The sequence below is a fragment of the Jaculus jaculus genome, chromosome 17 (genome assembly GCF_020740685.1).
Source record: "Jaculus jaculus isolate mJacJac1 chromosome 17, mJacJac1.mat.Y.cur, whole genome shotgun sequence".
Lineage (NCBI taxonomy): Eukaryota > Metazoa > Chordata > Mammalia > Rodentia > Dipodidae > Jaculus > Jaculus jaculus.
In genome coordinates, this window is record NC_059118.1 from 29,956,990 (window position 1) to 29,972,486 (window position 15,497).

Sequence of the window (15,497 nt, forward strand, 5' to 3'; positions counted from 1 at the left end):
GTACCTTGTTTGCAGTGGTTAGAGGCCATGGCATGCCCATACTTTGGGTAGCCCATGCTGGCCTTGAACTCACAGTGATCCTCCTACCTCAGCTTTCTGAGTGCAGTATCATTAAAGACTTGAACTGCTAAACTCCACCTGAAAAAGTTTTTTTTTTTTTTTTGTTTTTGCTAATTGTTTTAATGTAAGGTCTCACTTTAGCACAGGCTGGCCTGGAATTCACTATGTAATCTCAGGGTGACCTCGAACTCACAGTGATCCTCCTACTGCTGCTTCCCCAGGGTTGGGATTAAACGCGTGCACCACCACAGCTGGCTTCTGGAAAGAACTTTTTAAAGACAGCACTGTAGGCTGGAGAGGTGGCTCAGGGGTTTAAGTTCTTATTTCCAGATTACCAGATGCACAAACTATTTTTTTCATTTCTTTCTTTTTATTCTTGTTTTTTTTTTTTTTTTTTTTTTTTTTTTTTTTTTTTTTTTTTTTTTTTGGCTTTTTGGCTTTTTGAGGCAGGGTTTCACTGTAGTCCAGGCTGACATGGAACTCACTCTGTATTCTCAGGGTGGCCTCGAACTCAGGGCCATCCCAGTTTGAGCCCCAAAATTCCTGTCTGTGCTTTCTGACTATGGAGTGAATGTGGTCAGCGTCTCTCTGCTCTTGCAGCTCTGCCTTTTCCCACCACCATGCACTGTGCCCTTGACCTCAGCCAAGCCAATCCTCCCTTATGTTGTCTTTATCAGACGTCTGTCAGAGCAACAAGGATAATAATCGAGGCATTATGTCATCAACTCTGGTTTTGTAATGCCTTTTAGAAGATTTTGCAGGAGACTTTGTAAACATGTTAATTTCATCACTCATCGCAACCCTACCTGTGAGACTGTAGAAATTTTCTTTATTTATGAAAACGAAATAAAATTTTGCTTTGATGAAAGTGCCTCCTTCCTTTCCTTCCCTTCTTTCCTTTCCTTTCTTTTTCCTCCTTTCTTTCTGTCTTCTCCTTTTTGATCTTTAGTTCTTTTATTTTATGTTTTTGAGACAAGGTCTTTGTATAGCCCAGGTTGATTTTCCAGTAGACTTTGTGAAACAGTTAATGTCTTCATTATTCCTACTCCCAATTATGAGGCTTTAGAAATTTTCTTTATTCATGTCAGAAATTTGAAATAAAATTTTGCTTCCCTTTCCTTCCCTTCCTCCTCCTTCCTTTTCTTTCCCTTTCATCCATCTATCTATCTATCTATCTATCTATCTATCTATCTATCTATCTATCTATCTATCTATACTACCTTCCTTCCTTTCTTTATCTCTTTTGATCTTTCATTCTTTCTATTTGAAGCAAAGTCTTACTTTAGCTCTGGTTTAATTGAAACTCACTGTGTAGCCCATTTTGAATTAAATCCATGAAAGGGCCGCTACTATTTTAAAATTGTTTTGTTTTATATATTTAACGAATTACACTTTTTTTTTACTCCCTTCCCTGCTCCCATTACCCTGGGGTCTTTTAAGTGGAGTTATACTGTTCACTGTGGGTATGGGTGGGGCAGCTACTCTTTAAGGGAAGGTCACAATTTGAAGGAAATGAATTAATCTCAGGTGAAAGTTTGGATGCAACTTTAAAAATTTTTATTTGAGACAGAGAGAAGGGGGAGAGAAAGAGAGAGAGAGAGAGAGAGAGAGAGAGAGAGAGGAGAGAAAAGAGAAAAGAGAGAGAGAGAGAGAGAGAAGCTACTCTTTAAGGGAAGGTCACAATTTGAAGGAAATGAATTAATCTCAGGTGAAAGTTTGGATGCAACTTTAAAAAATTTTATTTGAGACAGAGAGAAGGGGGGAGAGAAAGAGAGAGAGAGAGAGAGAGAGAGAGAGAGAGAGAGGAGAGAAAAGAGAAAAGAGAGAGAGAGAGAGAGAGAAGCTACTCTTTAAGGGAAGGTCACAATTTGAAGGAAATGAATTAATCTCAGGTGAAAGTTTGGATGCAACTTTAAAAAATTTTATTTGAGACAGAGAGAAGGGGGGAGAGAAAGAGAGAGAGAGAGAGAGAGAGAGGAGAGAAAAGAGAAAAGAGAAAAGAGAGAGAGAGAGAATGGGCATGCCAGTACCTCTAGCCACTACACATGAACTTCAGACACATCGGCCACCTTGAGCATCTGGATTATGTGGGACCTGGAGAATTGAACCTAGGTCCTTAGGTTTCGCAGGCAAGCACCTTAATTGCTAAGTCATCACTCCATCCTTGGATGCAAATTTTTAGCAGTACTGGATGAAGACCTTTTAGGTATGGAAATAAGCTTTAATTGACTATTGGATCTGCTTATAGTAGCACTCGCCTTTAATCCCAGCACTTGGGAGGCAGAGGTAGGAGGATTAAAGTGAGTTTGAGGTCAGCTTGGGACTATATAGTGAATTCCATGTCAGCCTCATCTAGAGTGAGACTCTACCTTGAAAAAACAAACAAAAAAATTGACTAATAGATTGAAAAGTTTCTACACACACACACACACACACACACACACACACACGCACGCACACACACAATCATGAGCGAACACATAGCCTATAGGAAGGGAGAAAATCTTTGTCATTAGAGTTTACTATCTAAAGTATATAAAGAACTGCAATAATTGAACCCAGAATCTCAAATCTTCCAATCCATAAGCTGGTTGAGATGCGCGAAGTGGTTCATGCGTCTGGAATTGTTTGCTGTGGCTGGAGGACCTGGTGTGCCCATTCTCTCTCTCTCTCTCTCTCTCTCTCTCTCTCTCTCTCTGCTGGTCATGGTGGCACACACATTTAAACCCAGCACTGGGAAGGCAGAGGTAGGAGGATCGCTGTGAGTTTGAGTCCAACTGAGACTACATAGTGAATTCCAACTCAGCCTGGGCTAGCATGAATCCCTACCTCAAAATCAAAAACAAACAAACAAAAAAATTGGCTAATGGCAGACAGTTCTGAAAGGAAAAAAAAAAAACAACAACAAATATTTAAGTAATATATTTTTAAAGTGTTCAGCATTCTTAGTCATCAAGCAAATGCAAACTAGGGTTGGAGAGATGGCTTTGTGGATAAGGTATTTGCCTGCAAAACCAGAGGATCCTGGTTCGACTCTCTAGGACCCATGTAAGCCAGATGCATAAGGGGGTGCATGCATCTGGAGTTCATTTACAGTGGCTGAAGGCTCTGGTGTGCCAATTCTCTCTTGTGCTCCTGCTTCCTTCTCTGTCTCAAATAAATAAATAAATAAAATATTAAAAGCAAATGCAAATTAAGTTGAGCATCCATCAAGAAAATGAAAATTAAGCAGGGCAATGGTGATGTACACCTTTAATACCAACACTCAGGAGGCTGAGGTAGGTGGATTGCTGTGTGTTCTGGGCCAGCTTGAGACTAATTCCAGGTCATCCTAGGCTAGAGTACGACCCTACATCAAAAAACAAAAACAAGGGCTGGAGAGATGGCTTAGTGGTTAAGCGCTTGGCTGTGAAGCCTAAGGACCCCGGTTAGAGACTGGATTCCCTAGGACCCACATTAGTAAGATGCACAAGGGGGTGCATGCATCTAGAGTTCTCTTGCCATGGCTGGAGGCCTTGGTGTGCCAATTCTCTCTCTCTCTCTCTCTCTACCTCTTTCTCTGTCTGTTGCTCTCAAATAAAAATAAATAAATAAATATAAAAAAACAAAGAAAGCAACAACAACAAAAGAAAATACAAATTAAAATTACTTTGAGAGTATATCATACCCCAGTCATAATGAAAACAAAAATGCTAACAAATGTTGACAAGGAAATGGGGAAAGGAATCATTATTTGTTGTCTGTGGGCATGAACACAAAAGGGAATAGTTCCTATGGAGGTAACTATGGAGGTTTTACAAACAGCTAAAACTACATTCATCATATCACTCAGTGATACGGCCCACTAACTCTTGGGTATATACTCAAAGGTCTTTCAGACAACACACCACCTGCATTCCTATGAGAGATACCTGCATGTCCATGCTTACTGTTACATTATTCACCATAGCCAAGGAATGGGACCCACCTAGACGTTCATCAACTAGTGAATGAATAATGAATATGTGGAACATATACAAAAAGAGACATGAAATGATATTTGTAGGAAAATGGATGAAACTAGAAATGCTTAAGTAAGACAGACTCAGAAAGACAAATGCTACATGCCTCCTCCATATATATACTTCATGAAACTAGAAAGGGAATCATGAAAGAGGAAAGGAAAGGAAAAATTCTATTTTTTTTTTTATCATGTGTGTACATCATGTGTTGGTGCCATTTCCCTGTCCCCATTCCTCAGTGGGATTGCTGGTATTCACCACCGGGTTCTGGGTTATAAGTTGTGACAGCGCAGTCAGTCACTGGGGGAGGGGAGCAGTGCCTCTGGATGTTCCCCCCACCCCTGATGCTATGGCTCTTACAATCTTCCCACCCCCTCTTCTGCAAAATTTCCTGAGCCTTAGTGGTTTTTTTTTTTTTTTTGCTTTTCGAGGTAGGATCTCATTCTGGTCCAGGCTGACCTGGAATTCACTCTGTAGACTCAGGGTGGCCTTGAACTCAGGGCAATCCTCCTACCTCTGCCTCTTGCGTGCTAGGATTAAAGGTGTGTGCCACCACGCCCAGCAAACCACCCATCATGCTTTGACGGTCAGCGGGCCCTTTCCAGAGTTGAGAAGATGGCTATCCCATGTGACCCAAATAAACCCCTTTTATTTAGAGAAGTATAAAAAAGAGGGCCGGAGAGATGGCTTAATAGTTAGGGCACTGACCTGTGAAGCCTAAAGACTCTGGGTTGACTCCCCAGAACCCATGTAATCCAGATGCACAAGGTGGCACATGCGTCTGGAGTTCATTTGTAGTGGCCAGAAGACCTGGTCCATTCTCTCTCTTTCTCATAAATAAATAAATAAATAAATAAATAAATAAATAAATAAATAAATAAGTAAGTAAGTAAGTAAGTAAATAAATAAAGGGCTGGAGGTATGGCTTAGCAGTTGAGGCATTTGCCTGCAAAGCCAAAGGACCCAGGTTCGATTTCCCAGGATCCACATTAACCAGATGCACAAGGGGCCACAGCATCTGGAGTTTGTTTGTAGTGGCTAGAGACCCTGGCACGCCCATTCTCTCTCTCTCCCTCCCTCCCCCTCTCTTTCTCTGTCAAATAAACAAATAAATAAAAATAAAATATTTAAAAAAAATAAAAATTAAAAGAAGTCACAAAATATTATACACAATTTAAAAATATTTTTATTTATTTACTTGCAAGCAGAGAGAAATTGAAGAAAGACAAACAGGATGGTCACACTAGGGCCTCCAGCAGCTGCAAAAGAACTCCAAATGCGTGCATCACTTTATGAATGTGGCCTTATGTGTGTACTGGGGAAGGAAACCTGGGTCATTAGGCTTTGCAGACAAGTGCCTTAACTGCTAAACCATCTCTCCAGCCTCACAGACTCTATTTTTTTTAACCAAAAGTTAGAAACTCTAGGGACTAGAAATGAAGTAGAACTCTCAATCACTGAGTATACAGCCAACATATTAATGTATTGATGGTACTGAGACTAACAAATATTGTGGTAATTAGGATTTTCACTGCTCTGCAGGACTGAAAGTCTCCTCACTGTCTATGGTCAAGTGCCTGTGGCTGATCTTGAAAAGACAGATAGAGCAGGGTGGGTGTGGTGGCACACACCTTTAATCCCAGAACTAGGGAAATGGAGGGAGAGGCTCTCTGTGAGTTCGAGGCCAGCCTGAGACTACACAGGGTTCCAGGCTAGCCTAGGCTACAGCAAGACTTTACTTTGAAAAGCCTAAATAAATAGAGAAAAGACAGATTGAGGCTGGAAATGAGCAGCTAATGGATGACTGCTTAAGAATTAGGTTTTGGGCTGGAGAAATGGCTCTGTGGTTAAGGCACATGCCTGCGAAGCCCAAGGACCCAGGTTTGATTCTCCATGTCTCATGTAAGCCAGATGCACATGGTGGCACACACATCTGGAGTTCGTTTACAGTGGCTAGAGGCCTTGATGTGTCCATTCCAACTCTCTGTCTCTAATAAATAAATAAATAAAAATAAAGTATTAAAAAAGAATTAGGCTTGTGATTTCCTTAGAGACAAGTTATAAGAATTCAAAAGGTGATTGAGTTGAGGTCCTTAGAGAACTAGCAAGTAGAAAACATAAGGATTAAAAATGTAGGATTTAGGCTGGAGAGATAGCTAAGTGGTTAGGGTGCCTGTCTGCAAAGCCTAATGACATGGGTTTGATTTCCCTGTACCCATGTAAAGCCAGATGAACAAAGTGGCTCATGCATCTGAAGTTCATTTGCAGTGACTGGAAGCCCCACTCTCTTTTCTCTCTCTGCTTCCAAATCATATATATATATTTAATGTAGGATGTGCCTGGCATGGTAGCACACACCTTTAGTCTCAGCACTAGGAAGTCTGAGGTAGGAGATTCACTGTGAGTTTGAAACCAGCTTAGGGCTATAGAGTGAGTTCCAGATCAGTATGGGCTCGAATGGGACCCTACCTTGAAATAAACAAACAGCAACAACAAAAAACAACAACAAAGTGGGATGTAAGGGCTGACGTGATGGCTCAGCAGTAGAGTGGCTGCTCATGTATGAGGACCTAAGTCCCTAGGCTAAATTTGATTTTCCCCCAAACCATGTAAACATCTGGGTGTTTATACTAGGGGGAGGGGAGACTAGGGTGGGGCAGAGACTGGTGAAATGCTGGGCTTGTTGATTTAGGTGTAATGCCCCCACACCCAGCCCAGCTTTGGGTTGAGTGTGAGCAAGGAAATAGGCCAGTGAAGGGAATGAGGAGCATGGTTTTCTTCCTGTTGTGGACACAGGGCATGTGCATTTGCACACGTGCATACACTACATGCATAACACACATCACATATAACATACAACCAAGGAAGGGTGCAAAACATCTACTCAAATGTCTACTCAAACCGTGTCCACCAATGAAAACTACTAAGGATATGAGGCAAAACAATGATCAAAATTAAGTAAGGTTTTATAAAGAAATTGAATGACTCACATATTTTATAAAAATTTAGGATGCAAGTGATGGAATTGTACACCTGAAACAAACTTAGGACTTTGTTTCTAACTTGGGGAAGTTTAAAAGTAAGAAGATAAAAATCTTGAAATTAAAATATTTTGAAATAAGAATTAAAAAAAATATTTTTTAGGCCTGGAGAGATGGCTTAGAGATTAAGGTGTATGCCTGCAAAGCCAACAGACCCAGGTTCGATTCCCTCAGGGCCCACGTAAGCCAGATGCACAAGGTGTTGCACACGTCTGGAGTTTGTTTGCAGTGGTTGGAGGCTCTGGGGCACCATTTTCTCTTTCTTTCTATCTGCCTCCTTCTCTCTTTAACAAATAAATGAAAGTAAAATATTAAAAATATTTTTAATTTTTGAGAGAAACAGAGGAAATGGGCTCGCCAGGGCTTCTTGCCACTGCAAGCAAACTCCAGATGCAAGTGCCAAGTTATGTACCTGGCTTTATCTACTTGGAAATTGAACCCAGGCTTGCAGGCTTTGCAAGCAAGCACTTTTAACTGTTGGTCCATTTTCCAAGACCCTTGAAGTATGAGTTTTCTTATGGAAGTATGATTAAGAGAATGCTGGAAACGAGAAGGTGTAGTTAATTATAAGACAATTAAGATGTTAAAATACTTCAAGTCATAGAAGATTGCACAGTGCCATTATGTATTTGACTGAATTTTCAACATAGAGATAAATGAAATATTCTAAGATAGAACCTAAGATTTTGCGGGATTCAGGCAACAAATAATTTTTGGGAGCAAGAAGAGATCATTTCTAACCGTGGCAGTTTACTACATTCCATTAAGCCAAAGAGAAAGTGTTTACTTCTAGTCATATCCCAGAACAACTGGACAATATCAAAGGCAAGCACATATTTTCAACTATGTTAAAGGGCTAGCGAGATGGCTTAGTGATTGAAGCATTTGTCTGCAAAGCCTAAGGTTCGAGTCCCCAGTACCCATGTAAAAAAGCCAGATGCATAAGGTGGTGCATGTATCTGAGTTCATTGTTAGTGGCTAGTAGCCCTGGTTCACTCTCTCCTTTCACTCTGCTTGCTAATAATAATAATGAAGAAACCCCAGGAGCTAGGGAAACAAGTGAAGGCTGCAGGTATAAGCATCTGGTCACATTTAGAATCCCTGCCTCCCTTTTGTCATCAATAGCTAGGATGAACTGCTGTCTTAGAATCCAATATATATATATATATATATATATATTTGGTTTTCCGAGGTAGGGTCTCACTCTGTCTCAGGCTGACCTGGATTTAACTACGTAGTCTCAGGGTGGCCTCGAACTCACAGCGATCCTCCTACCTCTGCCTTCTGAGTGCTGGGATTAAAGGTATGTGCCACCACACCTGGCTCACTATACATATGTTAATGAACTTTTGCAAATAAAATAGAACTTGTTCACTGTCTATTTTTTTCCATCCAGCCATTCCTATGTCAGGTTTAATGTAAACCCATCCTAGATTCCTGAAGAATGAATATAAATTCATGTTTTCAGTCATATAATACTGAGAATTTATCACAAATTTTCTGACTTACAGACACAGAATATAATGAAATGCATATTAAAAGGTATATTTTGGGGGACGGGGAGAGGCTGGAAAGATGACTTAACGGTTAAGGCACTTGCCTGCAAAAACTAACGACCTGGGTTCTATTCCCCAATACCTACATAGAGTCAGATGCACAAAGTGGCGCATGTGTCTGGAGTTCATATGTAGTGGCAGGAGCTCCTGACACACCTATTTACTCTTTCTGTCTGCCCCCTTCTCTCAAATAAATAAAAAATTTACAATATATTTTTCATCTGGTCTTGGTGGCACAGGCTCACACACACAGCTCCTTAGGAGACTGAGACAGATGGTGAAAATTCAAGGCTTTCTAGGGCTACAGAGTGAGTTGAAGCCTTGGCAACTTAGTGAGATTCTGTCTCAAAACAAAATGTAAAAGATGGCATGTAGCTTAGTGGTAAAGCACCTAGCATGTGTCAGGCTCTAGGTTGAATTTCCAGTACTGCAATATATTTTCATTTGAGAGAGAAAATTGAGGCCAGACTGAGGGAGGATAAAAGCAAAAAGATAAACAATTGGCAAGTTATGGTGGTAAATCTGAACAATTATTGTATTATGAAATAACTGACATACTTTAGAAGTAGTTAATTTTAGGGGCTGGAGAGACGGCTTAGCTGTTAAGCACTTGCTTGTGAAGCTTAATGACCCCCCTTTCAAAGCTCGATTCCCCAGTACCCATGTAAGTCAGATGCACAAGGTGATGCATGCATCTGGAGTTCATTTGCAGTGGCTGGAGGCCCTGGTACACCCATTCTCTCTGCCTCTATCTTTCTTGGCCTGTTGCTCTCAAATAAATAAAACAAAAAAATTTTTTTAAAAAGTAATTATTTTTACTTTAGAACAAAGTAAACATAGTAATAAGTTAACATTTTAAACATTAAAAGTTTATGTAAAAAAGTACATAATTTAAAACATATAATATGGAGTGACAATGTGAACATATTCCAGTATGATCATATAAAAATGCACCTATCCCGATGTATACTGAAATCATGATAAAATTCAGCATAAACTCTCATTTTTAATGAGGGGAGTAGAAGACAACTTCAGTTCGTTAAGAGATTGCTACAAACAACATACATTCATGTATGGTAACCAACACACCCCACCGCAGGATTTGGCAGTTTCTTAGTCTAGAAGCTGGAAAGATCCAGGAGGAGGCAAGTCATGGCGTCAACTTCATAAATTCATGGGGAAACTCAGCGTTAAAAACCCAGTGAGTTCTTGCTTTGAAACGAAACAGGAACAGTCATGCATACTATGCTGAATCAAGAGTGGATTTTGAAAGAAAAACACTAATGCAAAACGACGGGCAATGGAAGCGGTTTGAGAAGCAAGCCCAGAAATCTGAAAGCATATTTTCTGGTATTCTAGGGCCGAATTTTCAAGACTAGCTTCTTTCTCCTCTTGAGGTGTTTGTTTCGTACCATCCATCCGTAGCGCCCACGGAAAAAAGCAACTGTCTGCCCTCGGGAGGCTCATTTTCTGGTTGTTGGGTATTCATCATGCAGAGCTCTGGGATTCTCATCGGACCTCCAGGAAAGTGTTAAAGAGAACGGAGCAATCATTCATCCCTAGAAGAGACGTCTCCGGGCCTTGCACCAAGGGCGCGGAGGGCGCTGCACGCTCGCCTGGGGACTCGGAGGCGGCGACGGCGGGAGAGGCTTCAGCGCCGACCCAGGGGAGCGGGGGAAGGGGCTCAGCAGGTGCACCAGGTCGCCCTCGGGTCCCGCCGCGCGCCTCTCGGGACTAGGCGAGGGCGACAGAGGACGCGGTCCAGCGACGCGGCCCGGCTCCCAGCCGGCGGCAGCGTCCACCCAGGTCACCAGGAACTCGGGGTCCGCGTCCTCGACGAGGCAGACCTCCTGATGGCCGGCGCCCTCCGGGGTGGCCGCGCAGAAGCCGCCCTGCTCGATGACCACGACGTCGTCGCCCAGCTCTCCGGGGCGCGCTTCTGGCAAGCCCAGGAGGCCCTCGGGGACGAGGATGAGCGTGTGGCCCTGCAGCGACACTTGCAGCACCGAGGTGGGCTCGGGCTCGAGCAGCACGTCCACGCCGTCCACGCTGACCTGCACGGCGCAGCCCGCGGCCACGACCAGCACCGACGCGGTGGCGGCGGCGGCAGCGGCGGCGGCGGCGGCGGGGGAGCCCGCGGGGTCCGGCGGGCCGGGCGGCGCCGGGGGCTCGGGGTCGGCGGGCTCGTCGAGGAGGCGGCGGCGGCGCTTGGCGGGGCCGGCTCCGTCGGGCTGCGGCGCCCACCAGGGCGCGGGGCGGGCGCCGGGGCTGCGGGGCCGGACGCCCAGCATGGGGACGGCGCCGCGGGCCTGGCCTGGGGCGCGGGCTCGCCGCCGCCCTCGCGGGGACGGATGCACAGGTGCGAGGCGCGGGGGGCGCGTAGCCCGCACCGCGCTCCCCGGGAGCAGCCGCGGGGCCCGGCCTCGAGCTCGCGGGCCCGGCTCTGCCCCCGCGCGCCCGCCCGCACGCACGCACGCCGGGGCGCGGAGGCGGCGGAGGCGCCGTGGTCGCCGCGGGAGCCTGAAATGACGTACCGGAACCTAATGCAGCCCAGAAGGGTCCCGTCAGGCTCCGCCCGGGTGTGTCTCCGGCTGGCCAATAGCCGCCCAGGTCGTTGGCACGTCGCTGCGGAGAAGCACTTTCGTGGCCTGCAGGGGGCGGAATCACGTGCATCCTCGTCCGGGAAGAGCAATGTCATATCCGGACTGGAATTCCAAGATGGCTCGCGTTCCGAACCCCGTGCCTTCCGATAGTTTCGGGGGTTCTAAAAAGACTGGGGGAAAAAAGACGCCGCCGATACGCCCACAGGAATCCAACTCACGTGCCGCATGAGATTGGTGCCAGTCTTTGTCAAGTTATTAATTAATAATAATTGACAAACGATAATTATTTTAAGCTAGCGTTTTCTGATTGATGGTCGTGGTATTGCTCAAGCCAGCGTTGTGTTCCGGGCACTTCTCCCTCAGCCCATGCTTGCAGTTGGTGCTAAAAAGACTGGAATGCGGGCCTTGAGGATGCTGAACATGGATCTTCTCAGGATTGAGGACATCCTGGTCTACGAACTGAGACCATGTCTCCAAAACAGACAAAGTTCAAATGAAAAACACTGACTTAGAGCTTTAGGATACGCAGGTTTAAGAGGGTGGTATTCTCCTGACATGAACCAAGTGGTGCATTTTATGACCCCACTGTGGTTACTAAGACCCTCACAAGACCGGTGTGGTTCTGAGCCGTGGACTTAAAACAAATATTTTTCTTTATTTATTTGACAGAGAAAGAGGGAGAGAGACAGAGAGAATTGGGTGCACCAGGGCCTCCAGCCACTGCAAAGGAACTCCAGACGCGTGCGTCCCCGTGTGCATCTGGCTAATGGTGGGTCCTGGGGAATTGAACCTGGGTCCTTTGGCTTTGCAGGCAAATGCCTTAACACTAAGCCATCCCTCCAGCCGTTTTTTAAATTTTTAAAAAAATATTTTTATTTACCATGGACATTTTGACATGGAAAAATGGAAGTAAGAAAGAAGGAGACACGAAAACAGGAAGGAAAGGTCCTCAGGAGATGGGTAGTGGAGGAGGAGGGACAAAAAAGGCTAAAAGGCTAGGAACAGAACCAAATTTACATTATATTCGTATACTTAAATTCTCTATTAAAAATTTCAGAAAAAGCCAGATGAGGTGGCACATGCCCTTAGTCCCAGCACTCGGGAGGCAGAGGTAGGTAAGAGGATCACCATGAGTTGCAGGCCACCCTGAGACTACATAGTGAATTCCCGGGCAGCGTGGTCTAGAGTGAGACCCTACCTCGAAAAACCAAAAAAAATAAAAAAATAAATAAATAATAAAAATAATAAAATAAAAATAAAAAAAATTACAGAACAACAGCATTAAAAAAGAAACACTGACTTATTTCTCCAGTTCTAGGAAAAGTGTTTTTTGTTTGTTTGTTTGTTTATTTATAAGAGAGAAAGAGGGAGGGAGGGAGAGAGAGAGAGTGCAAGAACGCACCACGGCCTCCAGCCACTGCAAATGAACTCCAGACGCATGCACCCCCTTGTGCCTCTTGGCTTTGTGGGTCCTGGGGAATTGAACCGAAGTCCTTTGGCTTAGCAGGCAAATGCCTTAACCGCTAAGTCATCTCTCTAGCCTCCTTCCCCCCTTTAAAATAGTTATTTATGTGTGTGTATGGGTGGGTGCCCTAGGGACTCTTGCCAGCAAAGAAACAACAGATACTTTTGCCATATCTTTAATATTTTATTTTTATTTATTTGGCCAAGAAGGAGAGAGTGAGAGCAAGAAAGAGAGAGAATGGGTGCTCCAGGGCCTCCAGCCACTGCAAATGAACTGTAGATGCGTGGGCCCCCTTGAGTATCTGGCTAACGTGGGTCCTGGGGAAATCTAACCTGGGCCCTTTGGCTTTGCAGGCAAACACCTTAACCACTAAGCCACCTATCCAGCCCACTTTTGCCAATTTTTGGGCAGTGTGTTTTATGTGTGCAGCTTGAGAATTGAACCAAACCCTCCGGCTTTGCAAGCAAGCACCTTTAACTGCTGAGCCATCTTCCCAGACACCCCAAAAGTTCTTTTAAATACTAAAGTAAAACATTTATGGTAGGAGGTTAAGGGTTGTCATAGAATTGTGAATAATAGGCCAGGATTGGCTGTTTTGACCATAATCTCAAGACTTGGGAAATGGAGGCTACAACAGAGAGAGATCAGTCTGAACTGATAATATCTCAAAAACAAAATGAAACGAAAATAAAATTATTATTGATAGAATCATAAATGGAAATAGTGTCAGTATAATTATGATTTTAGAGCTGGAAATACAGCTCAGCAGTTAAAGGCTTTTGCTTGCAAAGCCTAATGACCCAGCTTCCATTCCTCAGTACCCGCCTAAAGCCAGATGCACAAAGATGGCACATGCATTTGGAATCATTTCCAGTAGCAAAAAACTCTTGTGCGCCTATTCTCTCCCCCATCTCTCCTTTCTCTTTCTGCTTGCAAATAAATAAATAAAATATTAAAAGGTTTTAATTTAGCATTTAATATTTGTCTACATATATCTATATCTATAGCTGGTATTTATCATTGCTTATTTTTGTTTTTGAAACAGGGTCTCATGTATCCCAAGCTGGCCTTGAATGTTCTATGTAGTAGAGGATGACCTTGAACTTTTGGTCCTGAGTGCTGGGATTAGAGGCATGTTCCAACATCCTCTCTCTCTCTCTCTCTCTCTCAAATAAATAAATAAATAAATAAATAAATAAATAAATAAAATATTTTAAAAATCCTTTATATGTAACAGACATCACCTCTCCCATTTTAGAATAAGACTTCTCTCTAATTAACCCCTTTCAGTTTCTGAATCAATTTTCTCCTTTAGATATTTAAATCTTATTTATTTAAAAATTTATTGGGGCTAGAGATATGGCTCAGCAGTTCAGGTGCTTGCTTGCAAAGCTTAATGACCTGGGTTCGATTCTTCAGTACCCACTTAAAGCCTGATGCACAAAGTTGCGCATACATCTGGAGTTTGTTTGCGGCGGCTGGAGGCCCTGGCATGCACAGTCTATCTCTTTCTGCTTGCAAATAAATAAATATTTGAAAAATGTCTTACAAGTATATATTATTTGTGATCATATTCACCAAGCCTTTTTCCTTCCTACTTTTTCTTGCCCTTCTTGCCTTCCATTAGTCCCCTCGACATTTTCATTTTTACTTTCATTAATATATATGCACATGATTCTTATGTGACTATATGAAATCTAGGAACCACAAAGGAAGGAAAACGTAATCTTTGTCTAAGACTTGCTTAATTCACTTAATGTAATCACCTCTAGTTATATTTACCTCAAATGACCTAACTTAATTCTTCTTTATGGTTGAAAATTTCCATTTTATATATATGCCACATTTTTCTTATTCATTCCTCTGTTGTTGGACATCTAGGTTGGTTCCCTAATTTAGCTATTATTGAGTAGTGCTGCAATAAACATTGATGTGCAGGGATGTCTGTGATATGTTGACTTGGAGTAAATACCCAGGAATGGTATACGTGGGTCATATGGTAGATCTACTTCCACTATTTTGACAAACCTCAATACTTCAGGTCACTATCTGAGTTCTTCATGTTTTCCTCAATCTGGTTCTCTAAAAGTGCTAGTGGAAATTAATCATTTGAATTTTACTCTTGTCCTAGGCTAGTGAAATGTATATAGTATGATCCTTTCTCATGAGGCTGGGCAACCGCAGACTGCTGTAGCTTCCAGCCAGCCACATGGTGGTAAGAGTAAACAACCAATGCTCTACAGTTTTCTGTGTTCCTGGTATTTATTGGAGATTGTGTTTTGTATGTGTTTTTTTTTTTTCCTAGCCAATTATCTCTACAAAAGCACACGGATGTGCATACATGAGATAATTCACACTTCGTTGTAAAATGCTTTGTGCTCAATGAGTTGTTTGGCTATAGGTCAGTGTAGGTATTCTGAGCATGTTTAAAGTAGGACACGTGTATTAGTTACTTTCCTTTTTGCTGTGACAAAATATTAGAGAAGAAGCAATTTAAGGGAGAAAGGGCTTATTATGGCTTACAGTTCAGAGCGATAAAGCCCATCATGGAGGGGAAGGCATGGTGTCAGGTGCATGAAGCAGTTGGTCACATTCAATTTGCCATTTAGGAAGTAGAAAGCAATGCATGCTGGTGTTCAGCTTGCTTTCTCCTTTTAACTGAGCCCAGGACCCCAGCCCATGGAATCATGCCACTCACAATTAGGACTTCCGTTAACTTAACCTAGAATCCTCCTCACAAACATGCCCAGAGATTTGTTTCCTAGGTGATT

At 43.1% G+C, this 15,497-nt stretch overlaps 1 protein-coding gene across 1 annotated transcript; it reads right to left on the bottom strand.

Moving 5' to 3' along the window:
- Nucleotides 1-10,217: 10,217 nt before the first annotated feature.
- On the bottom strand, nucleotides 10,218-10,949 carry LOC101616439 (proline-rich protein 23A-like). Its single transcript, XM_012949892.2, has one exon. It carries the CDS (start codon nucleotides 10,947-10,949, stop codon nucleotides 10,218-10,220), a length of 732 nt encoding a protein of 243 aa, XP_012805346.2.
- Between the last annotated feature and the right edge of the window lie 4,548 nt (nucleotides 10,950-15,497).